Raw genomic sequence first — 27,536 nt, 5'->3', positions numbered from 1 at the left:
ACGACCCCACCATGTCGTGAGTTTTGACAGCACCAACTAAATCTGGATTTATCCGAATTAGCGGTGGTGAATCTGGCGATGGGGGTCACATGGTAGCACGAACTAACTGACGTCAGTTTTGGATGAAGATCTAGATTTTTTAATTTGGAATTGGATTTCGCCGAATTTGCGGGAGAGGACCCATCTGGCTCTTGCTCAACTGAGGGTGCTGATGACCCCACCCATCATCATTGGTTTATTAGCAATTTTATCAGTTCAATACACCACAAAAAATGCGATACAATGAAAAGTCGTGATTTTTGACCGTTCTTGGCCATTTGCAAAGTGAAATCAATCCTTGCCCATTTGCAAACTTCTTGGCCATTTGCAAAGTAAATACTTTCCCATTCGCAAACTTTCTTGCCCATTTGGAAAGTAAATCCTTGCCCATTTGCAAACTTTTTTTCCCATTTGTAAAGCGAGAGCACCAACCCTTCTCATAAATATCACGCAGTCAATGTCCTGCAATGTCGAATTTTGTGTCATAAAATCATAGTTGACTACCAAATAACGGCTACAGTGTTGATCATTTTGACGCAGGGAGTTTACATAGTTCATGAATCAAAGACATCCAACATATTTGAATCCTTGCGCATCTCCATGACACTTGCGAACGTTTACAGCCCGAAAACGATAATATACTGTATCCGAAATACGGCTACGTTAACGACGGATTTCTGCGTAATTCTGACGATATCATTCGATGTGCTTTGTACAGGATTGACATCTAGCATAGGTAAATCTCTGATGACTTCTACAACAAATTTCCGAAACGTTTACAACCAGAAATCAACAGTACACTATGCGATATTTAGCACTGAAGCAGGTGCGCGAGAAAGTAGCTTGCTAACCAATTTGTTGTTGCTATGCGTATCTAGTCACGTGATCGAAGTCCTGCAAAAGGCCTATTTCCTCACTTTTAGCAGTTTCTGGTCGCATTTTCAAGCACCAGTACCAACATACGAAATCCCAATAATGTGTTGCCTTCGAAATTACAATGAAATGTCGGTCTTGGCCGTCTGAATCTCGAGTCAATGACTTGCTTCGAGTCATGCACAATGACTCGAGTCCAAGTCGAGTCAATACACAGATTGACTCGAGTCGAGTCGAGTCATTTCCGTATTTTGAGAAAATGACTCGAGTCGAGTCGAGTCATCCGAAAATCGTGACTCGAGTCTGACTCGAGTCATTACAACCCTGATTTGGATTCTCAGAAATAAATACTCGCTCATCCCTGCTATAAAGTGCAAAGCCGTTAAATTTCATTTGTTTTGATACGCTTCAGCAAATATATTTGGTGGTACTTTCGAAACCGTTATGCGAAGCTACCATAGTGCCGTAGCCAGAGCGAAGCTACCTATAGCTACCTATACTACTAGGTACCGTAGCGATGTACTGGTACAGGCCGAGGTTACTGTACCCACCCTGGTATGTACTGAGCACTGTAATGCAGTCGTGTATCATACTATCCTGATCCTGACCTGCTTTGCTTACCTGACCCTGACCTGACCAGATGACTGTTATAAATGATACTTTCCGTATATTGTTTTCAGCGTACAGCGTACCTGACATGGAACTGAAGTCACAGGATTTTTAGTCGTTTAGCAGAGTGTCGTTTGCTCACTTGATAAAGAATAAAAATTGAACCCAGTTCGCCAGCGTTTCTGCGTAGCTAGCGCTGGTCGCAGGATGTCACTACCACGCGAAATCCCCTGTGTAGAATATGGCAAAAATGCTACGATCATCACCAATTCACTCCAACCACAATGCGAACAACCAAACGGTTCCATCCAGAATTAGACACAGAATAGGCTTGTTTTCTTAGTATAAACCTGACTTTGATTGTGCTGCACCGCCTGCACGACTTGCTGTGTGCAGGTAGGCCTACCAAAGGCTATATAAATGTGTAGGTTAGATTTTGTTTTTCGGGTGAAGAGGGTGCTCTTCCAAAGCAGACGTACAATTTTGGTGATATTTTGAACTTGTTTTGTGGTTATTTCACTTTTCAGGGACGTACGGTAGGCCAGCTATTGTTTGTCGACTATTCGTCGATATGCCTCTCATTTACGTAATGGATCTATCAAAATTTGTTCAGATTACGACCAGAACTTGAACTATAGACAGGAGGGTGAAAATTTAACTACTTGGTACTTCATTTTCGACACCTTATTATTGGTAATTTAGAGCTTTGATATTGTAATTTTTCAACAAAACCCTTGTTGTAAATTATAAAATATATTTGATATCTGGTACCGAATCGTAACGAATTGTTTTCTAATTGTCAACGTATCTGAATAAATACAGTAATGTACTTGGTTCTGTGTAATTCATGTTATGCCCAGATTATATTAATCAAAAGAACTTGAAGTGAACCAAGGGAATGACGGAGGCATCTACCGAGCCAAATTATTTCAACCAAGGAGATAATTCGGTCTTTGACAATCCGAGTCACATCAGAGCTCACAAAGATGCTGACACATTATTGTGGTGAGTTGATGAATTAGATTACCATTTCATTAATCCTTTTCGTTCAGAGATGCTTGAGTGTTGTTACTTGTTGGACAACTGAATGCTGGAACTGCACGTATAACTAAAATGATATATACATTAGTATAATGACTAATTTATTACTATTAAATTGTTTGATAATTATTCCATACTCAAAGAGAATTTTAGCTTTTTTCACTGTTGGTTAGGCATTCTATAAATATTTATCTTACTAATCTAACTGTACTTTTATATAGGCCTAGTGTACCGCAGGAGAGAGATTTAATGCAGTGCTGCTCTCCATATTGAATTTACTATGTTATTACATTAACTTACCGTATTGCTTTTAAACATATGTTTAAGATATGCGTTACCTTGCAACATTATTACCCAGTACAAGCACAAATTACATCAAGATGAGGTTGAATAAATGAATTTGGTGGCCCTGGCATGAATTAAGATGACCAGCAATCACCATGGTAACATTCTGCAGGGACTCATGGCACGATTGTAGAAGAAATGGCCAGGATAGGCCTACTTTGGTTTGGCAGCAAGTTCTTTAAACTGGCTGTTCGAGGACAGAAGTGAAAGCGTTTTGGTATTGCTTGCGGCTCAGGATTCGAGAACTGTGAAAAATACCATCATCCAATTAGTTGCATGCCGACAATTTTTTAGGCCTGAGGTTCTTTCCAAGGCATATTTTCTGATCGCTTTGATGTCAAGAACACCTTTGTTTTGTCAAGCATTGACACTTCAGAGACATTTTACGACACAGTGTGTCCTATGTCCTATGACAGCAGAAAATATAAATCACAATTCAATTTGGGATCAGATCAGGTGTTTGTAAAACCTTTTAAAATATGTTCAAATTCTAGGAACAGCATGCCACGCGGAGAAGCAATATATTCAGGGATCCGTCCTTGTTACCAAGTTTCATTGCTGTGCTTGAAGAGATGCTTGCGGTTGGCGCACCGGCACGCGAGTCAGCAAGGTCTCAAGAATGATGAGAACGAGGGGGATTCCTATTTTCACGGTTTTGTTCTTGGGACATCTTCTCTACGGGAAGGTACGTGGACAATAGGACTGTTCAAAAATAACTTTTTTTTCAAATTTTGCTGGCTAGGCTATATAATAAAATTATTTGGTTACTTGAAAAAACGCTGCACACCAATTTTGGCTCAATTCCAACCAGTGGAAGCGTATTTATTCGAGTACAAAATTTTGGATTTGGAGAAATAGTAGGTATATTTACGGAGGCACATTCTTTCATTATTTATTATAGATCTACTCACCTTAGATCAGGGCCGGCCAACCCGTGGCCCGCGAGAAGGTTTTGAGTGGCCCGCGAGGTAATTTCCGAAATTTCTAATGTTATCAAAAATGGATTGCACATATTGTGAGCTTGTGAGGCCAACCAAAAATTTGATTAGTCTGACCGCGACACTTGAGATGAATTGACTAAAATATCAGTTCCGACGCATTGGCAGATCCATGAGCCAGTCACATATTGGTAGATCTTCGTACACTAAAATAAAGCAGAATAATTTGCAATAGATTTATCAAAAGTAAAAATTTTCTACGCGCTTCGCGCAACATGTTGTCACTCGATTTCTTGCTTTTAATATTGTTGCCCCTTCGTGAAAATGAAAGAACGCCTAATGTATCGGATTGAATCTAACTATATTCGCGATTGCGAGACAGAGTGTCGTTCAACATATGCGACTTTGCGTTTGCACTCGCAGAAAGACCGTCGACTATGAAACCTAGGCACAAAATGATTGGCGCATTTTGGTCGAAACTTTCGATATCGATATGTCGAGACGCCAATAGCCCAGTCCTTGCAAACTGAGCCCAGCGATATACAGCAGGCCCACAATATAGTCAGGTGACAATATTATTGACCTGTAAACTTCAAAAAATTTTCGCGCTTGGCGCGGCTAGTGACCCGCGCAACAGTACGTCAAATAAATGTGGCCATTTGGCTGAAAAGGTTGGCCAGCCCTGCCTTAGATACTCTGATATGAAATCCTAAATTTTGAACATCAATAACTTCGCTTCTACAGGTTTGAATTGAGCGAAATTTGTTGTGCATCGTTTTTCAGACAACTAACAATTCATGGGGTAGCCAGTAAAATGTATAAAAAATATTTTTTTAATAAATATATCCAAAATTTTCTAATATAATCACTTCGCTTCCACTGGTTAGAATTGAGCCAAAATTGGTGTGCAGTGAATGAATATTAATATTGTCCGATATTCCATTTATTTTATCTCTGAATATGGAGATGACTTCAAATTTTTATCATAAAGACGTTACCACGCCCACAACTGTTATTGTTTTATTTATCTGTTTCTTCATATCTGACATTCTATATATTGTTTGCAGACTATCCACAGTTACAAGGTAGCCTGGACATTGTCATTGTCATCCCGAGTCATGATAATTTTTTCTACCGAAGCAATAAATATATTTTTTTATATTTGTTGAGGTTTGCAATGTTAATGATTTGCTTGCAGATGAGCAAGGATTCATAGTAAACATCGACCGATTTGATCCGGGGATAAGCAAGAGTGACGGGGACAAAGTACCATCCACTCCATTGCCCGGCGACATAATTATACCATTTGTTCTTAAGAAATGTTTGGTTCATTCAGATTACTGCAGCGCGATCCACTCTGAACAATATCAACACCTTTTTGAGGTATGGTATTTCAAATAGGTTGCCGTTCATTCGCACATTGACTGATTTAGATTCTTATTCTGAATTTTTTCCGTGCAGACATTGCATCACCAAGTGTCCCGCTACACTCCGCCAGAGAATGTCAGCTTTTTCCCATTTCGTCTGCTTGCTTTCATCAAGAATGGTAGGTGGCCTGCATTTTATGCTTACCGAGGTTAATGTGAAGTGTAGCCTGTGTAGCCTTATCTTCGAGACAGCTCGCTATACAGTAGACCCCGCCTTGTTTGGAAACTTTGGCTCCATTCACTTTCGGCCCAAAGAAATGGCTTTGTCCAAATTCAGCAGAAAGTCAATGTTTTGTTTCATGGTCACGTGTAAAGACCAATGACTCAATAAAATGCCATACTGCTGTGTTATCTATAGTTGAATTGCAACTGCGATGTACTGCTGTAATCAATGATCGCATAAAATATAAGAGAGATATACCTCATGTTAGTTGCATTGTAAAGTATTTAGATCAATGATTCTTAACCTTTTTCCTCCAGCGCCCCTTTTCAGAAATCGCCCAGATCTGGCACCCCCTAATGGGTAAGAGTTAGAAGTCCTGTCGGTCTTCTCGGGTTGGGACTTATCTTTTTGAAATGTTAGGTCGGCCACCCCTGGTCTACATGCTCCCTGGAAATGCCAAACCTTTGTCTGAATTGAGCGGATAATTGTCTGAATTATCAGGAGTTTTTACTTTTGTCTCGTTCGCGAGCATTTTGATCGAAAAAAATGGTTTTCCCCCCAAATTAATCAGTTTCACCTGTGTTATCAGATGTTTTGTTAAATTTTGAATATCGGCTGGGGTCTGGTAATTAACTTCTCTACTTTTTAATCTTCATTTACTATGACTTGCATGCTTTTTTGAAATATTCAGATGCTCTCCACTCGAGTGAAATCGAAATGGATCTTCGCTGGGTCGCGCCGTGCATCTCCAATTCCCTTTCCGTAGTGCCTATTAATCCTGTTCCGATTGTACCAAACGCTCTATCGAAGAATCTCGTCGGACCGTTGAACATTTCTACGTTGAATGCAGGCTCTAAAACTGGGTGAGCTGCTACTAGAACATTAGAACATTTTAAGTTCAAATTGAAACGAAATGCTCCAATAAGATTGACCAATTTATGATCTTGATCTGGTACGAATGTGTGAAATGCTACCAGTTTCACTACTTGATGTTTGTTTTATCGCCTACCCCATTTGGAGTATTGTTTTGGATAATGAGTATGTTTGTATTGAGTTATGACAAGACAAATTATCTCCGGTCAAAGTTTCCCGTATTTACCACTTGTATTTGTATGACACAAATATATCCAAAGATAACTTCCAATCCGAAAAAGCTCCATTACCAAGTAAATGATATACTAAAAATGTTTTAATGTAAAGCAGCTTGTGAAGACTCGAACCAACGATGAATGAATGGTACTTTTGCTAAGGTCAGGCACAGTAATCGAATAGAATCCAGTTATAATTGAAATGATTTTAAAAGGAACTGAAATTATACTCTCATTCCCACCAGGCGTTTTGATGCTGTTGTCACAAAGCCAAGCGACATAGATATGGTTGGACCTTGAAAATATACCAAAATTATTTTGATGCAGTGTTGAACCTAGATTATTTTCTTATGTCAAAGAAAAGTTACATAGCCTATTTGAGCTTTCCACATCATTCATACTGTGGTGACTTCATAATCAGCGGTATTCGAAATGAATCACTCAGCTACTCTTGCCCTGCCTCAAGTGTTACCATTCTTTCTTGAGACATGAATGGAATTTTAATCCATTTGGTATTACAGGTTGATTGGCCTGAACAAATCTAAACAGCTTGTCCTGCTGGTGCATTCGGACACAAAACCTCATCCGGGGCCAACTGTCGGGATATGGATTAGCGGCGTTCTGTCCGTACAAAGCCCTGTGGTTTGGCTATCTTGCATGAGATACCTGCATTGCAAAGACATCCGAGAAAGGTATCCTGCAAGTTACTACAAATTAACAACTTTTCATGTACCGTTCGATGGGCCTATTAGCCAGATTTGGCATAACTTTCTAAGGTACAATTTGTTGTAGTTGGCCTGCAAATACGGATGCTTATTGAAACATTGCGTTCTGAGTTTGCAAACGCGCTTTTCCATATCTGTTCTGTACGCAATCACAATGCATACTGCCAAATTGCCGAGTGTCAACTTATGACTGATAAATGATCTAATAAATGATGAAGAATTTACATGAAATATAATCCAGACCCACGTTTACATGTTATCCTCGTTCATTAATTCTGGCAATAATCTCAAATTTTCAATGGGAACAATTCTGTAGCCCATAGCCGAATGTGGCTATTTTCAACGGCAATAGGCACTGTTACGTCGGCCTAGTCAAAATATGTTTCAAGTTAGTTCTTGTTTCAATGACAACAATTCAATAACATCTTCGCTCATAAAAGTGATGCTAAGGTTCCGAGTCACAAGTTGATCTCACTTTCATAGTTTTGACTAGAGTCAAGTCGAGTCATTTTCAATTCACCACCCCTTCCAATCAGAGTGAATGACAATTCGCAGAACGTCGAGTTCGAGTCGCTTTGTTCGACTCGAGTCCAAGTCATTTTGTTCACTGTTCAATTTTCAGTTCAATCCGGTTCAACCCACTTCTTTCAACTCTGCGTGAGTGTTATAGAATGGCTCACATTCATTCATAATATCGTAATTTTCCTCAGTCTTAAAAGTTTCTGGGCCTATTTTCCAAGTATTGGGACTGATAGACGAAATACCAATAATGCGGTAAAATTTACTATTCTTCGAATTTACAATGAAATGCCTGTCCTGGCTGTTCTAGTCTTGGAGTCATTTGACTTGGTTCGAGTCATGCACATTGCACAATAAGTCGAGTACAAGTCGAGTCAATATGAAATTTAACTAGTGTTGAGTCGAGTCATTTTTGGCATTGGAAATAATAATGACCCGAGTCAAGTCGAGTCACAAAAAATTGTGCCTCGAGTGACGACAATCCTGCTAAGACATCCCAAATTGACTGTCTGCTTTACATATACACAGTATAAAAGTAAGTGCTAGTGCGTTCTAAAACAACTGTTCGAGTAGAAGTGGAGGCAATCTGAAATATAAGCCGTCGAGTAGCTAGTGACGTAGGCAACCCCCACCTGATTACTCCAAAAATGTAGAATTACCTTGATTACTTCTATATACAATTGCATAGTATATTCATATTGAAATGAACCCGAATATTTTCGGCTGACACTCGTCAGGGGTAATCGTCAACAACCAGTAGAGCATTTGAAAGAACATTGTATATCAACAATCGTATCTCTAAATAAAATATTGATTACTTCGTACTCACCACCTGTGCTGTTTACAGACACCAGGCGTTACTTCTTTATATATCTTGGATTGAGTTTGAGCTCTACGCCTGAATTTTTATTGCAGGTTAATGATGAACGGTCATTTCCTTGTGGTGCTGTATTCTCTGATGACGAAACAACCTCTCTTTTTCCAAGCCAAATTCGACGACAACAAAAAGTTGAATTTTGATCTCATCTACGCCGAAGTAACTTCACCCATGCACACAATTTTCAGTCGGAGCAAATCTAAATATTTTCTTCCCTCTTTAATTCAGCAATCGGTGAAGGTTCCCAACGAATGCACTGCAGACATGGAGCACCCTTTCGAGTTTCGTTTTGATGTAACTTCTAAATCTGTACCGCCCGGCGGGCTCATGGAAAGGGAGATATTTGATGAGGCTGTGAACAGAGTAACTCCATTTTTTGTGCCTGAAGTACGAAGAGGCAGCTTGCAGAGTAAGCCCGAAATGGATGGAGACATGCAATCTGATAAAAAGGTTTGTGATCGTACGATTATGCGTGACTTGAGAGTGGACACAGTGTACAGTACATAATATGCTATGCATAGTCTATGCATACATAGTAGGTAGTAGGTACTCATAACTAGGGGTAGCAGCCTAGAATCTAAACCACCAGTTTTTTTTTTCGAGAAAAAATAAGCAAACCATCCATAGCCGTTAGCTGATAATTTTTTTTTAACTATCATAGTTCCCAACCAGTTTCTCCCTTGCAATGCCCTAAAGCGTACTCCCAACCCATTTTTTTACAACTCATGTATTGCATCTATTTGCATCTCTCTCTGTCGGTCTCGAAAGAAAGTCATCGTAACCTGAGCAAAGTCATGGCAACCTATTAGAATAGTTGCATAAGTAGAAGTACTCAGATACTTACCACACGTTTGTCTCGACATTTAGACATCCAGTACGCCTCAGTCTATACTGAGAAAGAACGCGCCTGGCTGCAAAGAAAAAGCTTCAAAGGACAGGTGTTCGTCCAACGGCGTTAGCTTCGTCTTACACTCCGACACGAAAGGCATAGACTCGGACACGACGCCAATGCCCCTACCTGCACCGCACATGATATTTCAAGCCCCTAATGCTGTCAGACCGTCAGTGCCCGAGCTATCAATCGTTTTCGATGATAATCAACCAGCTTTCGGTCAAGACACACAAATAAAGGTACCGTATGCGTCTCGCTCAAATATTGTATTTTTGCGTACTGCCGTACCACGCTGTCTACCAGTTGTTTGTTATTATCATATATCATGTCACAGAGATAAGCTAATTCACTGTATTACTGACGGTTGCTACTGAAGACACGAGTCAGTCGAAAAGGTTTTTGTGATAAGTTAACAATAGGCCTACAAAGTTTCTTGTGTAATTGATGTCAAACAAAGTCCTCTGCGTTTTTAGGTTTTCATATACACCATACTCGTGTAAGATTGACTTCCCCGATATCTTTTAACAAACGGTTTGAGTATACCAAATATTTGACCTCTGCTGACCCAAATATGATAATATTGTTTTGTGGAATTGTAGAGTTCCATACCCCAAACGAATTGTAGCGTCTGCAGTTCGATGAAGTAGATCATTTTTCAGGCAAACGGGCCCAGGCCGACCATATCCGGAGGACTTTCGAATGACGCCAAGGCATTCACCGTCCCGAATCGATTTTATTATCAGTCCGATCACGTTGAACGGCCCAGGAAGCCTCTGAATCCGCAGTATTTTCTGGGTTACCCGCAGCCAACGCAGTTGCACAATCATAGACTGTCAAATCTTCACAACGCGCCTACACTGCCGTCAGCTTCTTACGCACAAAACTCTGCACCCCACGCGAGACACTTTGCTCCAAATCGTCACGGATTTCCTATGTCAAGATCTTCGGTGCCCAGCTCTTACGCTCGTACTGTTGAGCGCACTAAGAATCCTAGATTCTCACAGCAGCGTCAATATGTTCCTAACGCGCAAAATCAGTTTGTAAACCCTCATCCAAATCAAGCACCTGTCTTTCAATCAAACGTGCCAACACAACAGCTTGTCCACAATAGAGCACCCATGCCATTGCCTGTTGTTACTCAATCTTACCCAGTACGCCAGCCAGCGGCGCATTTTCCTCTGGGCGGGCAAGCATCGCGTTCAATGTTACCCAACTGGATGAAGGACCTTCCGCCTCAGGCATACCAGTTGCTTTTGGAACAGGACATGCAGCTGAAACAGCTGCGCGCGCGGGTGCAAAGTTTGTTGAAGAAGCAGCGTTCGACTGTGGCTACGTCTGATCAAAGCGTGATGACAGGTAATGGAGTCATTGTAGGTAAGGCCGGGTATGATCGGATAGCTTGGGGAGAGTTAAATCTCAATCTAGTATTAATTACAATGATTGATGTCAAGAAGTGAGAGGTGATTTATTCGATTATTGAAATTACACGCCCCTCTTCATGATGAGTTTATCGAGAATTATAGTTTTGATGCATTTTTTTCCAATCCGGGAGTCTTGAAACCTCGATTAATCCGTCTAACGACAATAGTCATAGGACATAGCTACTGCAATTGGTAGCGGAAGTTGACATGAACCACTTCAATACTTCAAGCAAGTATAAGTACTTCGTTACTTTTCAAACGCGACCCCAATGGGATGCGAAACCAACAATATATCGTTGGAAACAGAATTTCAATGCCTAACCAACTACACCACGAAGCTAGACGAGAGCGGGGCAACGAAGCGTGTATATAATCAAGAATACATGATAAGCTTGTAAAAATGTACATGTTGGATACTTCCTTATAGAGTCCACAACGTATACCTAGTGCGAATATGGACGTGCTATTCACTGCGACAGAGCTGTCTTCTTTCGAACAAGCCATGAGTGACTGCTTTTGCTCTACTAATTCAATCGATACTATCAAAGCATAGTAGAGTGTTTCACCATAAACCTGGTATTGTCTTGTCCTTAGGATTATATACACCAGCTGTTACCTTGCTCTCGTCTAGCTTCGTGGCGTGGGTGGTTAGGCATTGAAATTCTGAATCCAACGCTATGTTACTTATTGGTTTTGCATCCCATTGAGGTCGGATTTCACAGTTTTGAAAAGTGGAGCGAATTTTTCCGGAAAATCCCACCTGTGCCGGCCGGTTGAATTCGCAGGTCTAATCTGTAATATTTTCTGGGCCGTGAAACCGTGCAATCTTTTGTGCCAGAACCATGCATGATTATCAAAATCGAGGTAATTGTGTGGTGTAGCATTAGCAGTTTGAGAGATGCTGTACGTTTGTTTCTAGAAACGACATATCACGCTGTTTTACACTTTTCAGAACCATCACCTGATTTGGAAGAATGCTTAAAAGTAGATCAAGGAACCACCATGGATACCTCCATGAAGACCTGCCATGAAGTAGATAGTGAAGAAGGTAATTCTTTGTTGGGATCTGCTCGCATCATATCCAGGCATCAAACCTAATTTAATGGTCCTCTGTGGATTTTTGTTCGTTTACTTAAAATACATCGATTGTGGTGTTTTGGTCAAGCTACAGATGGCTAGCATTCATGTAATGTTAATTCTCAGTAATAAAAATGCAACCTGCTTCAGCAGAAGATGTTTCCAACGACGGCACGAAGGAGAATATTGAGAGCGAGGTGCTGTCAACGACTCTTCCACTACAGATGTCTTTTAAGGAGGTGGATTCGAATGTGCATTTATCAAACTCAGCTCCGCAAACCCCTTTGCGGTAAGTTTTATTATGAATGTCTAAAAATCCATAGTAAATGCAGGGCTAAATTCCAAAGATGTGACCATTTGTAATCGAACTGCAAACTTCAAGAAGTTGGATGCTTGTCCATTAATTGGAGAGATGAAGCACAAATTTTAACTTGATTCTGAAATTTCAACTTGTTTTCCTACGTCTTCTCGTAATAAAGAGTTCACAATCTACTTTGGCCTTAGCCACTATGCTGCAATTGTTGGCCCAAACTGTGCTTTTAAGACCAGGTATATTTCGAAGCAATAACATTACATTCACATTCACTCTGCGTTATACCCACCACGCTATTCTTGTAACGGTACTGCGCCTTAGTGATGGCGGGTTAAGAACCCCTGAAGCGATAAACAATTTATCCATTCAGGTGCGATAGCGGGCAGTCTGCAGATAAATACGCAGGCTCGGATTACGCCAGCATACACCTTGACGAAACGAATCTACGCGAAATAGCGACCGCCAACAATGATGACTTGGACACTCGTAGCCCGGCGTCGTCCATGAAAGTGGACCTGCCCGTGTTAGACACCAGCACGGAACAGTCTCCGTTTGGCACGCCTGGCGGTAAGCCGGCCCGGTGTGAAATGTGGGACGTCCACGACAGCCCCGTGCTGGGCGAGAGCGCGAGCATGTGCGTTGTGCCGCCAATTAATTTGGACAAGTCGCTGCAGGCTGCAGAAGATAAAAGCGAACTTTCCGAGGACCTGAAAGACGAACGCTTTGTGAAGAATCTTTTGGACCAGGTGGGCCATAGCGATTGTAACTTTACCAATATATCAGCTCCATACTCTACTTGAACTGTTACAATCACTACTCCATTTGTACTACCTATTTGGTATTCTGCGATACTGACAATGAAGGTGTGAAGTCTTCCATGGCATGAGAATAGCATTAAGTCTATAATTCTTCTTGACAATTTCTCTCTCTCTGCCCTGATTATTCGAAATTTCATGGCGGTGACTTCACATTTTGTGACACGATGCTGAATGCTGATACACAATGTTTTTTCCAATTCTCTACTTGTTGCTGACGATTACGCCTGACGAGTGTCAGCCGAATATATTCTGGTTCATTTCGATATGAATAATGAATAAACTACTCAATTGTAAATTTCGCTCTCGGTTGAATGTAGCTTATAAGCAGGACCAGGGCACTATGATTGAAGTACTGTAATCTGAATTGTATGGTAATTCTAATGGTTGGATTCGAGTAGTAAGAAAAGATTTTTTCGAGTACCGGTACTGAGATCATTCGCCCTGACCTGAAATAGTTAATTTATCAACGGAAATTATAGTTTTGATAGTATTTTCCGCTGTGGAATCCTGAAGTTGTGATCAAGATAAATCCACAGCATTGTTCCAAAGTGCAATAAAATAGGCATGGTTATGCTATCATGTGATGTTATTGATTTTTTTCGATATTTAGGTGTGCGGGATGCTACAAAATGCAGAAAGTAATAGGGAAGCGCAACCTGCGAAATCCAATGGCTCGACGCCAAGAATTGAGGGAAAGAGAAGCAAAAAGTCGAAATTGGCGAGGTAAGAGTAGAACAAGCATTAGTAATTTGCTTCTACACTCGGCAGAAATTCCGGTGTGTGAAACCGGTTTGAGGGTAATTGTTAGTCGGTAGCATACGGAGGTGAGTTCAAAACATCCTCCTTCTGAAATGCCTATTCTGTCGCAAATATTTCTTGACTTGTCTACAATTTGTAGCTTTGCGATAGCGCGTTTCTCCCGTTTTTCTATCTTGTGTGCAAACATTTGTACGCGAAATGGAGTGAGTGACATCTCCAGCTGTATTGAATTAAGATGCTGGACTAACTGGAAGTCTGACGGGCGAAAGACTTAAAGGGGCACTACACTCTAAAATGATGTCGTCTCAAATTGAAGAGCAAAACGAGAAAAAAAAATTTGGCCACAGCCATTTTCTTCAGAACGGCACCGTTAATGGAGCTACAATTTATTGAAATTTCCACAAGAACTTCAAGCTCCAGCAGTCACGCAGAGATCGAACTTTATATAGTTGTCAGCCGATGTTATGAAGGAAATATGTTGCACACGACAGAAATAGAATACCCTAGGCCCAATTTTGACATAAATCTCCTGACTGAACATCTTCCGTTGAACGCGGTATCTAAACCACCTTGGCGTGTACGCAGGGCCGTAACAGCACTTCGCCAGGCCCCCCCCCAAAACTTTGGTCGTGGGCCCCCCATGGGGTTATAGACCTAACTTCTGGGGGGCTGCGCCCCCCAGACCCCCCCTCCAGCGATACCCTGTTTACCGCTATTTCTATTATGCGTTGGGAGTTTGTTTAGTGAATCAGCTTTTGTCGCCAAAGCGCGGGAAATTTAAAGAATTCATGACTGAATCGGTCAGTATGATCGGGAATTGCATATATATTGTTATCAATTTTTATCTTCTCTCTGCTCACGTAATCAGATTTGCCGGTAGAGCGGAGAGAAGTGTCTTGAAAACGGGAGGGCCCGTAAATAATAATTAAACATCTTCGGGCGGGCGGACTCGTTTATATGACTTCGTTACATGATGTTATTTCGTGACTTCCAGTCTGCTATATCAAAAAATATAGAATCGCCCAAACGTAGGCTTCTAAACTAAGAGACGCACACGATTTCCAATTGGTATTTCTTCATTGGCATAAAATTTTTCCCAGCGGGATGGTATTTGTCTTGTGAGGTTCAGATTGCAAAGACAGGAACATTCGGCGCCAGTCATTTAGGCGCCTATGGACAATTAAACCTATATGTATTTTGTAGATATAACGAAGTCTTTGGTCAGCATAAGGGCATAGACCAGTGGTTCCGAACCTTTTTCGGTGGCAGGGCCAAATTTAGAATTTCAGAGTACGGTCGCGGCCGCACGAATACCAGGGCAATGAAAGGAACCCAAAATAGTCACCATAATATGAAAATTCGCATTGTTTCGACCATTCGCTTGACGCCATTAGCCATTGTGTTGCCGCGCTCCCGTTGTTCAGAACAATCAACCTTTGCTGGCTATTTCGGAGTAGTTTTATTGCCCTGGCGAGATTTCAATTCGTATTTTTGGAATCAGTGCGACAACTCCTTTCGATAAACGCCATCATATCAAATTATTCAGACGCTTGGGTCGCGAGCTATAGGACTACCAATTATGCTATTTTTTTGCCGGCTAAGCAGTACGCATCTCGGCGTAATTAATCGTGAGTCACTTGTTGCACATCTATCCGTAAATTAGTTATCAATACCCAGGGCCGTAACAGCACCTCGTCAGCCACCCCCAAACGTTGCTATTGGCCCCCTCAGGCTAGATGATGGCTGTTCACCGCTATTTATAATCTAAATCGAGTGTCCGTTTTAGGCAGCCTCTCTCGACTAATCGCGCGAAGTGCGAAAAATTTCTATAATTCATGATTGAATCGGTCAATATAATCGGGAATTGAAAACATATTGGTATCAATTTTTATCCTCTCTCTCCTCACGTAATCAGATTGACCGGTTGAGCCGATTGAGTTGTGTTTGAAAAGGTAGGACCACTCAATAATAATTAAACATCTTCGGGCGTATATCCGTTGACAGGAACGAAACAGCACTTCGTCAGGCCCCTCAAAACACTTAGGTCTTGAACTCCTATAGGGTGATAAACCGACCCCCCGCCCCGTTGTTCGCATCTGCCACGAAATCAAGATCACCGTTTAGTGAGCCAGCGTGGAGCTCGAAAATTTTCGATAATTCAAAATAAAATAGGTCAATAAGATCGGGAATTGCATATATATTGCTATCAATTACTTGTCCTCTCTGCTCACGTATTAGATTTACCGGTAGAGCTGAGTGAGGTGTCTAGGAAACTGTAGGGCCCGTAAATAATAATTAAACATATTCGGACGGGCGGACCCGTTGGTACGACTTCGTTACATGATGACGTAACCTCCAGTCTGCTATATCAAAAAATATAGAATCGCCCAAACGTACTAAACTAAAAGATGCACACGATTTCAAATTGGTAGTTCTTTACTGGCATATAATTCTTCCCTGCGGGATGGTAGCCTATTTGTCTCGTGAGGTTCAGATTGCCAAGACAGGAATATTCGGCGCCAGTCATTTAGGCGCCTATGGTCAATTATACCTATATGTATTTTGTATATGCATAACGAAGTTTCCGGTCAGTGTAAGGGCAGTCCTTTTCGGCCAAGGTTTTCTCGCTGCCGATCGTTCTGGCACACTTCTTGGAGTCGCATGTTATATGGCCTGAAACTTGATTGTATGTATTGGTGGGTCGTGGCGCCGTAATGGCCCAATACCCAATAATAAAGAAACACGGCTACTTGAATTCGCGCGCGGCGCGAAAAATTTTTGAATTTTTTTATAAATTTTCAAAAAATACTCTATGATTTATGCTAATTCACGAAATAATTTTGGGCCCTCTTCGAGCTCGGCCCCCCCCCCCCCCAATTGGGGGGTTTGGGGTGCGGCAGTTACGGTGCTGCGTGTACGACATATTTCCTTCATAACATCGGCTGACAACTATATAAAGTTCGATCTCTGCGTGACTGCTGGAGCGTTAAGTTCTTGTGGAAATTTTAATAAATTAAAGCTCCATTAGGGTGGCGATCTGAAGAAAACGACTGCGGCAAAAATTTGTTTTTCATTTTGCCCTTCAATTCGAGACCACATCATTTTTCGAGTGCAGTGCCCCTTTAACATATTTATTTCTCTTGGATTTCTTATCTTCGCATGCAAACGTGGAGCTTAGCCTATACTAGCTAACATTTATCATAAGCTAGGTGTGAGTTTTTCAACACATGTACTTGACCCTAATAAATTAATGGTAGGTAAATTTGGGTATTTCTCAACCCTCACCCCTTTTTTCATCCAAACAGGAAATCTATTGTTTTGTTTTTGGGCAAGATGAAATAATCCATAGATCTGTATAGTTGTGACGTGAAATATTCAAACAACAAATTTCCCGTAGGACTGCGAGTGAAAACCGTGTGTCCAAAGCTACCAAGAAGCAGCTTCGAAAGATGGGTGTCAAAGTGGAAGACGATAACTTTGCGTGGGCCGGTAACGGCTTTGAAGCAACTTCGGGGGCTCAAAAATGGTGTGGACGCTATTCTTAAATCCATTTTGTCTCCGAATCATTTGATTTTCCGTGTTGCAGTGCAATTGCTGACTCTGTGATCCCTCATCTCGCGAGTCTGTCATTACTGCTGAAAAACTCTTCGTCTGGAAACATATGTCCCAGTAAGTGTGTTTTGTGTATGCTTTCTGTCTGAACTAGACAAGCAAAAGTTGTTTCAAAGTGAATAGAAGGAATTTGAGAAGCGTATGCTTAACAATACCGATATAACATCACAGGAGATGACTTGGTAAAGATTAACTGTGTTTTGTTTCTCGGGCACTCGGAAATTCAACGTCACCATCAGAACGTACCTGGATATCGACATATTGCATTGTTTTTGAAATCGAATAGCAGGTTAAAATCACTCGAAAGCACTGTTTCTGATTCGTGGAAATAGTGAAGCATCATATTCTCTGTAGTTTCATTAAGCCCACCAGCAACAAGTATAAAATAATCGCTTGTATGTACGAGATAGTAGGCCTACACAGTAAATACTGGCGTAAATTGTCAGCTGAGTTAGGTTTTGGGTTGGGATTGCTAGTTGGTTTGACTTTGGCACTTCATGGCATCATAATCATTGTTTAAACATGCGCTTCGCTGATTGCGGTATTTCTCTGATAAATACAATTTTGCAATAATGGGAAAAGGCTCGAATGATTAGGGTTAGGTTGGGGGCCGGGTTATATCGCAAATCTGTGCAGCAGGGTTGCTCAAAAATTAATTTTATCCAGATTCCGGCGATTCACTAATTAAATCTTTAGGTTGCCTAAAAAAACTATGCACACCAAATTTGGCTGGTTGGAATTGAGCCAAATTTGATGTGCAGCGTCATTTTTTAGGCAACCTAACAATATAATGAGTGGATCCCCGAAATCCGGGAGAAAAACAGAAATTTTGAGCAACCCTTTTGTACTGGCATGTGGTGTGTATGTGACATAGATGAATTCCTATAGTTGGTCAATATGAGCTTCTTGATACTAAAAAAGTGTAGCCTGCTGCTGCAACAGTGGCAGATCATCAGTGTCCTTATTCCAAATTTGATGTTTTAATTCACTGGCGTCTCATACCCAGGTGCCTACATCCAAATTGCTTTGGTTTGTGTACCAACATGAAATAATGAGCAAGCACCTAGCTTAATATATCATGCCGGAAGTCTCTTCATGTAATAAACTGAAGAATGATATGATACTTGTCGTTACTTTAATATGTAGCCTACCTTGTTTTTAAGCTCCGTCCGCTACAGATCTGAGTATGCACGCCAATGCTATCGCACTGAAATATTTGTCGAACGAGCAATTGGAAGAGATCGCATGTTTATCGAAGCAATCAACCAGCATTCCTCATCTGATGACGGGGACTCCGGTATGATTGCAATCGCCGAATTGACCTTGAGAGTTTCATGAATTTTCCCTGCTTCTTATCACGAAACTGGGTGTATACCAACCACGACAGATCTACATTATGTTCAAATCAATCGAATATAACACCAGTTGAACGCAATACTCGCCTCAACCCAGTATCAGCATTCTCACTCGTGAAATCTACCACTCAAACAATCTAGAATAATCTGTCACTCGAATGAGTGTGAAGTAGGACTGTTAAAAAAACTATCATCTCCAAACCTTGCGTGCTAGGTGATTAAATCGTCAGGCTGCCTAAAAAAAAAAGATTTGCACCAAATTTTAATCCATTCCAACTAGTAATCGTGATTCTATTAGAATTTGAAGATATTGAATTAATTGTAAAATATTTTTTAAAAATTGTATGAAATTTTACTGGCAACCCTATGAAATCGTTAAGTTGTCTGAATTAACGTTGCACAACAATTTTGGCTAAATTCCTACGGGTAGAGGCGAAGTAATGGCAGTTGGAAGTTATGGATTCGAAAAAATAATATTGACGGTGGGTAATCTCAGAATGATTAACTAAAAACACAAACAACTTCGCTTCTACTGGTTGGAATTTAGCCGAAATTCTTATGCGTCGTTGATTTCGACTTTGAGACATTCTTTTTCAATAATATATAATAACATTTTCAAACTAATAGCTTCGCGATTACCGGCTGGAATGGATTCGAATATGGTGTGCATCGGTTTCTAGACAGCTTTACGATTTAAACGCCTAACAAGGAAGATTGGGAAAAAATGCTTTTTATGAACAGCCCTTTGGACATGTTGAGAGCTGTAACGTTTCTTATCCAGTAAGGAAAGTTTTGATCGCATGTTCGCTTTGTTCAGAACGGCACACCCGTGAAAGAATCCCCTGGTCAGTTTGACATCGATTCCAAATCGGAAACCGACGGCGATCTTCCGGGCATGAGTCTGGTGTCACCATGCAACATGTCGTTGGCCACAAAGTGAGTCTGCCTGGCAATGTTTTCTGGCTTTTACGTTAACGATACCTTGTCTTGGAAGGCGTTACATGCAGAAGTACGGATTGATTGACGCGTCGGAATCGGGCAGTGATGAAGACACGGAAGAAGACTCTGCGAAACAAGATGTGATTAGCAACGGAAGAGCACAAGATTTCGGTGCGACATTGCTTCTACAGGCATTTCAAATACGTCTAGAGCAGCGGTTTTAAATCATTACAACCTTGCAAACTCTTAATTTGTGAGCCTTCATAGTCTTTGGAGTCTTCTGACTCCACGTGGACTAGTTTTTAAATATCTTTGAAATCGCTACCTATACTTGTAATTGAGTGGGAAGTCACTGTATTACTTCTACTTCTACTCAAAACTATAAAAGTGAGATTGACTTGTGACTCGGGACCTTGTGACTTAGTTACAGCCCTTGTTATTGAGTATTAATTTGCAGTGTTTTTTCTACTTCTACGTGAGTAGCGACGATGACTAATTTGACCACATTTTTTTTTTCTTGCCAACAGAGCGCCACAAAGAATGCGGCGAAAGTAACAGGAGGTTTTCGGAAGATATGCGGTAATTACGACGTTGTAATCGGTGGCTTTGCAGCAATAAATCTCTATTGTATTTGCAGGAGGGCGAGCTCTGAAGAACCTCTGCCGTTCCAAGTAATTATTTCATTTGTATTTATACGCACTGGCTATATTTATGTCGAATGTATTTAATTTTTGAGAAATCATTGCCGGCTTTGCTTTTCACCTAATTTCCCAGTTTAGTTCTGGAAACGATGCTGGCCATCGCGGTGTTTTGTGAAGAGGCTCTTGGAATACAGGAAATCAATATATCATTGAATTGAATTCATATTGGGGAAGATAGGAATATTTTTGGCCAATACTTGTTTCAAGAGAACTTCATATATCACTGACATTATACTAATTTTTTTATGGTGCTGACCGTTCTGTTTGGTGATGCGACTGTTGATAGGCACAGTTCATTTGAAAGGTCTACTAGTTTATGACGATTCAGCCTACCCCTGGTTTACTGTCAGCCGAAAATATTCCGGTTCATTTCGAGTGTTTTGTCAGATCGATGAAATAATCATTTTGAAACATCACAGAATTTCAACGTTAGAAAAATGCAGTGAAGAGCTGAAATGACTTGGCACTGCCTTGATCACATGCCCGTTCCAGTTTGGTCCCACTTACCATTGCGCTATTAATAAGGATTATGAATCCTGAGCCGTATCAAGGGGTATTTAGGGAGCAGGAAATCCCCTTTTCAATTTCCAACAGTTTATGTCGAATATTGGCTGGTTCAGTAAATGGTTCTAACGTGCATCGCAAATTCTCAGTGATTTCATAAAGATTAACCCTTTGCGACCGGCGGTCTAGTATACTAGACCGCGACTGTTTAACACAGAAGAGTCGGTATTTAATCGAAGATAGCTAGACCTGTATTGGTCATAAACTATTGCAATCGGTTTGTATGGATAGCTCTTATAAATACGCATACATCAGACTATGTATAACCTATTATTGCAATGTATATCCTGCTTGAAATGCAGATAAAACACGCAAAAACGTTTCCCGCAAAATTGAATTTATAATGATGTTCGCGTGAATGACCGCCTGAAATATAAACCATTGTATCTTCCGTTCTAGACGTGATATAACCAATTACAATTATCTTCTATGACTTGTTGTTGGTCATACTATTATATGAAAGTCCTTATATCGAAGATTAGCACGTAGAAGTTGTTTCAAATTGACGTGAAAGAAGCATAGCTTATTACGTGAAAATCATGGCTGCGTAAGATCACCCGACTCGCTGCAGTTTCAAACAGATGTACAATTGCTTCATGCAATAGCAAATTGTACGTATGGTTAGCCATTATCCTGACATATTCATCAATATCCCTATCATGAAGCTTAGTTTTGTATAAGAAAGCCAACACCAACCCTAACACTACACAAATAAGCGTGCGAGTTAGGCTATTTTGGTACCCGAGCCTGCAATAACAACATCATATAGAGGCAGTTATATATCAGTCTTAGATGACACACGAAGTTACTGTTGGCTTCTATGAATACTGTTGATCATACATGGAACACTAGCCGTGTAGAATACAGTTCAAATTGATGTGAAATAAAGCAATAATGTATTACGTGAAATGACTTTTCGAGCGTATATGGGCGCTGGGCAGTGCCGAATAAGGCAATATGTGTATACTTACGGATCCCTTATGCAGTTGCAAGTTACATATAACAAGCAACTGGGGTTGGATAACACTTCAATAGCATGGAGATATATACGATCTAAGGGAAAATTGCGCAGGCAGTTACTATGTTATGTAGAGCTGCACGCGCGTTGCCTTCAGCGAGAATACGAGATTACGTAATCGATTACTCATCGGCGGCGGCCGCGTGATTGTGCTTATCATCCCTACCTTTCCAAGATCGTAGCGCTGGGCTATGAAGCGCTATAGTAGCGTGTAATGTATCATTGGAACGTAGAGATTCATGCGGAAGGCAATCAGGTGGCCATATACCAAAAGAGGGCCTAGGTATGACGTCAGGAGATATAGAAGAACAAAATTATATTTTATTTTCAATAAAATCACAAACATTTTCTCGCATAACGTTATTCCCTCTAGCGTCTGAGCCGTGAGAGTATCTCAGACCGCTAGGCGGCTACTTCAGGTTTACGGCAATATATTGGGCGTCGATTTAAGCCATATGGATGACATTTTATCGTTATTTTTTGTGGATACAGTAAAATTTTGGTCAGTAGGCCGGCCGGTTACAAAGGGTTAAAGAAGTATATCCAAAGCGAAAGTCCTCTTTTAATATCATCTGGATAATCACCTGTTGACCCACCGAATATATTGTGTATGTCCAGACAAAATCAGCTTGTACTATGTGAAAAATGCATGAAATGCCAGTGTTTTTGCAAACTGAAATTAATTGTCAAAGTCTGAAGATATTTTTGCACTTTACATAATAAAAACGTCACTTTGTATACTGGTTTGTAGGCGACCGAAGATAACGAGGCGAAATCGGAGAATGGGTTCTCGCAGCTGAAAGTTCATCTCGGCGACACGCTGGACATGATTCTGCCTTTTCTGGACGATTTGGACAATCACAGACAACAAACGCCGTCTTCCGATGCCAACCATGACCACAAGCAACTGACCCGGTCCAGCAACACCGGAAGTCCACTCACTAGTGAAAATGGGTATGATTTTGGGGAATTATAATATAAAATAACGAACCCAGGCCAATTGAGAGGCATTTCTACTCATTTGATATAATGCAGGGGTCACCAACTCGCGGCCCGCGACTTGATTTGAGGTTTCGGAAGAAAGCTAAGAAAGCATTTTGAAATTGATGTGCAATGGTGCAAACACTGCCAAGACCGAGACGCTTAGAAAACGGCTTAGGGCAGTAGTACTGAAACTGGTGGCTTGAAAGCAGCTGAAAGTGGCGCGAAGCTGCGGTCAACTGAAAAATTTTTCGCTCTTTGCGGGATTTATCTCGTATTTATAGTTATAGTTATTGCTCTTTGCTCTGTGTATAATCCACAATTCATATTGTAGAATTCTCTCATCAACATTCGTAGCCTTCCATGCCATCAAACTATCCGTTGGTATTACTAGCAAGCATGATGGATGTATTTTGTGATATGACAATAAGGGGGGCGCATAATTTTTCAGTATCATAAAGGGGGGCATGTCTAGAAAGGATTGAGAACCACTGGCTTAGGGCTTCCACACACGATCAAGCTTTGCGTGGAGATGGTCTCTTAGCTAGTAACGTATCTCGCTAGCCCCCGAAAGAGTTTCCAGGTATCTTTCACAGCTCAGAGTTCAAAATAAAATGAAATTGATCACAGTGATCCTTTGTTGTATTTTCATTCCTTGAAATATCACTTCTTTTTACACTGTACCCATCGCCTATGTTAGGTAGCACAGCTTGGTACTGACGTAGAGTTTTAAAACGTGGTTGACTACTTGATATCGATATAGAATTCATGCGGCACGCAGCCGCTACAAAATTTGAAAAGTGGCCCGCGACCCGTTTTGAGTTGGCGACCCCTGATATAATGTAATAGGAGTTTCTGATTGCTTCTCACTGCTACGTCATTAGGTTCTGAAGATGAATACACTTAACGTTACTTCTCAAAATTGTGTTGATTTCTGGATAGTTCGCATTATTTTTATCGGCTATATTGTTATAATCAAATTGTGATTCGACCCCTACGTCATAATCAACCGATAATGTTGTTTTAAAAATCTGCTTTTTGTTGCTTTTTGTCAGCTTACAAATGTTTGCGACCTTATTGACCAGGACTATTTCTTCTGTCTGCTAAATACCTTTCAAAGCCTATTAGTTCCTACCTAAAATTGTAGCACAAGTTACTGTTTTGGACAACTTTGGGCATGGTACTTTGGGTTTTGGTAAGTGTGCGAATGTTAATGCACTATGTTAATAAGTGCGGTGGTTATAAGCATTGGTAGTTATTTTTAATATTTGTAAAGAAAAATACATCACGCTACTTTGTTTTTATTGGCAGAAACATCGCACCGTCGAAGAACGCAAAGGTCAAAAGTGGAGAGACTAAAGCATTCCGTCGAATCGAGAAGGCAAAAGAAAACGAGCTTTCGCAGGTAGCTTGTGGAAAACCTGGAATGAACATTATGCAGGAACAGTCTTAGACACTTTCAGATGAATCTTGCGAAAACGAAGTCTATTTACCCTTAGCTACATCAGGGCGGAGATCTTGATGTTGGGTTGATTAAAGTGTCGATTATCGCATTCATCAGGATTTCACAACCCAGGATTAAGGACCCGGTTAAACGCTAAAGTTACATTTTTATCTCCTGATTTAGTAAACCTGGACAAAATGAACACTGCGTCAAATCCCTACGCAGATGTATTTCCCATAATGACTGTCTCATAGGTAATGCCTTCACTCAACAATCGGTCAATTAACATCACCTGTAGTATATGAGAGGCCGCTTCTGCTGAAACATAACTGTGTGGTGTGTAGACTTGATTATTATGGTAAAATTGTTTTTCAGGTCAAAGCTTTCTCTAGACTGCATTTCTACTACTACTATTATTGCTAGTATTGTCAAGGAAAACCAGTCACCGTTACAGCCATGTTTAATTAAGGCGGTCTCTCCCGCATTTAGATTATGAGATACCTACTCATTTATGTGCTTTAGAAACTAATATTCCACATCCCCACGTTATTAGCACCAAAGGATGGATACCTTGACCTTTTCCTGTGTTCTGCTATTGTCAATTTTCCATTCATAACTCCTGGATATGAAAATGCGATCAATTGATGGCGATCTATGTAAAAATTTACAGATATTATCGCCCGAAATATTGCAAGCGGTAGCCGAGTACAAAAAGCTGGCAAGAAACTCAAAAGCGGACATTGCAGCAACCCACAAAACACCTCAAAGTTCTCAGAGAACGTCGGATCAATTCTCGGAGCATAAAGTATGTCGTTTTTTCAACCCGTTTTAATTTACATTTTTAAGTATAATATACTCGAGTGGATTAATGATTTACCAAGGTTGATGGATGTTGTAAATCCCTATTTGAAGTTCAACAATGAGCAAGATAATTATTAAAAGTAGATTTGGTTGTGGCTTTGCATACTTTTTACAGTTTATCGGACTTCGTTTATTTCAAAACTGCAGGGTGCAATTTCGCCAATGGCCACTTTGAAAATTGTCAGATGTCACTTTGTCAGTCCGCTACAGTATAGTTGTCCAAAAATAACTTTTTTTGAGCAGCTCTACTGACAACCTCCGAGAGTAAGTCGTTCAGCATAATGGTTTAGTGAATTATATTCAAATTTCCAACAGGAAAAAGAATCATTAGCCGAAAGCTGGCCAAGGAACCGCTTCAGAGAGCAATCGGAAGGTGATATCGACAATGTTTCAGGAAGACGTCGCGACAGACGGTTTTCTTCGCCCAAATACTCAGGTGTTAAGCTAGTTTTGGTAAACTACTCTTGAACTAGAAATGCCAATACTAAAAGCGATGTAAGCCTATCCAGGAACTAGTTTCTGCTTAACAGAATTTTAAGTTCACAAATGCAAGTGGTTACGCTTTTAAAACTGTTACGTAGAAGTCAAGTCTAAAGGCATATCCACATGAGTGGGGTTGGTAAAAAGTAACATTTTTTTTCGGATTCCGGAGATTCACTGATTTAATTGTTGTGCTGCCGAAGAAAACGCCGCGCATCAAATTCGGCTCGGTTCCAAATCGTAGATGTAAACGCACACGAGTTGAATTTGATTTTTTTTTTCATTTTTCTGTCAATTTATAAAAACGTTATTTGGAACAGCCCTAGTGTGTGGATTTGGCTGCATGTCGGATCCAGAAACCCTGAGTAAAGACTGCACGTGAACATCAGTTGCACTGAAACGCAGCCTTGTCTCGTTTAGTGTTTGTGGTCGAAAATGTATGTATGCCTAAACAAAGCAAGTAGTTTCATGTCCATATTTCTCAGGTTGGCAAACTTTGATTCATTCTGTGACACATAAAATTTGTTTATACTTTCAGAATAGAATTTCACTTTCAGGGTCGGTCAAAATCCCTTGCGGACCGTATGTTGCCCGGCCCTACTGTAAGCCTTCATTAGTAGCACACGAAATATATAGTGCAAAGCTACATAGGTTAGTGGAAATTACATAACTGTGGGGTCGTGATCAACCCACAGCATTGTAACTAAGTGCAATTAAATAGGTATGGTCGTAAAAATACTAAATAATCTTTAATGTGATATAAAATGGTCACACAAAAGGTACATTCTAATGGAACTTTCCACATCACTCATACTGTTGTTACGTCATATTGATTGATACTCGACTGGAAGCCTAATAACCGCTTCAGAGTCGAAGCAGTCAGGTTCCTGGTTTTGTCCAGTCTTAATTGCGTGTAATTTTACGTCTGTGCGTTGCATAACCTTCCGCATTTGCAGACTATCCCAGAAGCGGGAAACCGGAAAATCTGGACAGCGAACCAGTACTGACCGCTAGAGTGGCGGACGCTTTCAGAGAAAAGAAGCAACTGGCCCATTGCCGTACCTGATGAACGGCATTTGACCATGGAAGACAGTTTCGCATGTGGCACTTAAACCGGGGTTCCATGGGTTGAAAAATGATGGTAAATGGTCATTGATATTGTTTCAAATTTTCAAAGGGGCACATGGTTTAGATGAGGTGTTGGTATTCCTTCGTGTAACCTGACATGTCATTATGGTGCTGTTAATAGCAATTTTTGACACCGACGTACAAAGACATAGATAGCTTCACAACTCTCCACTGGTGAAAGCTATGCTGTTACAATTGTACAGTTGCTAGGCCAGTTTTCTTGATTTGAATGTAATAGTGGTCTAGCTGTGAATTTTGCAATTTGCTTACAAATTGTTTCATTGATAGTGGCATTTCCTATAATAACTCTGCATATATATATTTATATATGATGTGAATATGTGATGTGGTGACTTTGTGCTGTTTGGGTAGTGATTCAATTTGCTGTCGATATTGTCTTTGAATTTTATGTTCTTCTTCTTGTATGATCTGATCATTGTAGTGATATTCGTTGCTTCTTAGTTGTTGTAGCCCTTACTAGCATTTGTCCAGCCGCAGTGTTCTAAAATAAAAAACTGAAAATGCAGTA

At 40.6% G+C, this 27,536-nt stretch overlaps 1 protein-coding gene across 5 annotated transcripts; it reads left to right on the top strand.

The window, feature by feature from the left end:
* Positions 1-1,332: 1,332 nt before the first annotated feature.
* Positions 1,333-27,536, top strand: LOC145439431 (SCL-interrupting locus protein homolog). 5 transcript variants are annotated; one of them, XM_080316909.1, is made up of 27 exons: positions 1,333-2,214; positions 2,399-2,526; positions 3,402-3,592; positions 5,044-5,228; positions 5,307-5,391; positions 6,127-6,298; positions 7,045-7,215; positions 8,683-8,803; positions 8,873-9,094; positions 9,512-9,775; positions 10,196-10,892; positions 11,910-12,005; positions 12,185-12,323; positions 12,718-13,093; positions 13,776-13,888; positions 17,322-17,450; positions 17,511-17,593; positions 18,700-18,833; positions 19,709-19,827; positions 19,886-20,001; positions 20,358-20,409; positions 20,468-20,501; positions 22,865-23,067; positions 24,406-24,499; positions 25,209-25,343; positions 25,712-25,835; positions 26,836-27,536. In XM_080316909.1, the coding sequence occupies exons 2-27, from the start codon at positions 2,420-2,422 to the stop codon at positions 26,943-26,945; spliced, it is 4,272 nt and encodes a 1,423-aa protein (XP_080173035.1). In that variant the 5' UTR covers positions 1,333-2,214; positions 2,399-2,419; the 3' UTR covers positions 26,946-27,536. The 5 variants fall into 5 exon arrangements, with proteins under 5 accessions (XP_080173035.1, XP_080173039.1, XP_080173037.1 ...); XM_080316913.1 differs by lacking the exon at positions 1,333-2,214 and having other exon boundaries at positions 2,253-2,526; positions 5,182-5,228; XM_080316911.1 differs by lacking the exon at positions 1,333-2,214 and having other exon boundaries at positions 2,253-2,526; positions 25,715-25,835.

Source organism: Botryllus schlosseri, chromosome 5 (assembly GCF_051294905.1).
Source record: "Botryllus schlosseri isolate E-star chromosome 5, Bs_hap1, whole genome shotgun sequence".
NCBI lineage: Eukaryota > Metazoa > Chordata > Ascidiacea > Stolidobranchia > Styelidae > Botryllus > Botryllus schlosseri.
Note: the sequence above shows the minus strand (reverse complement) of the source record. Positions and strands in the feature narration are given on the sequence as shown.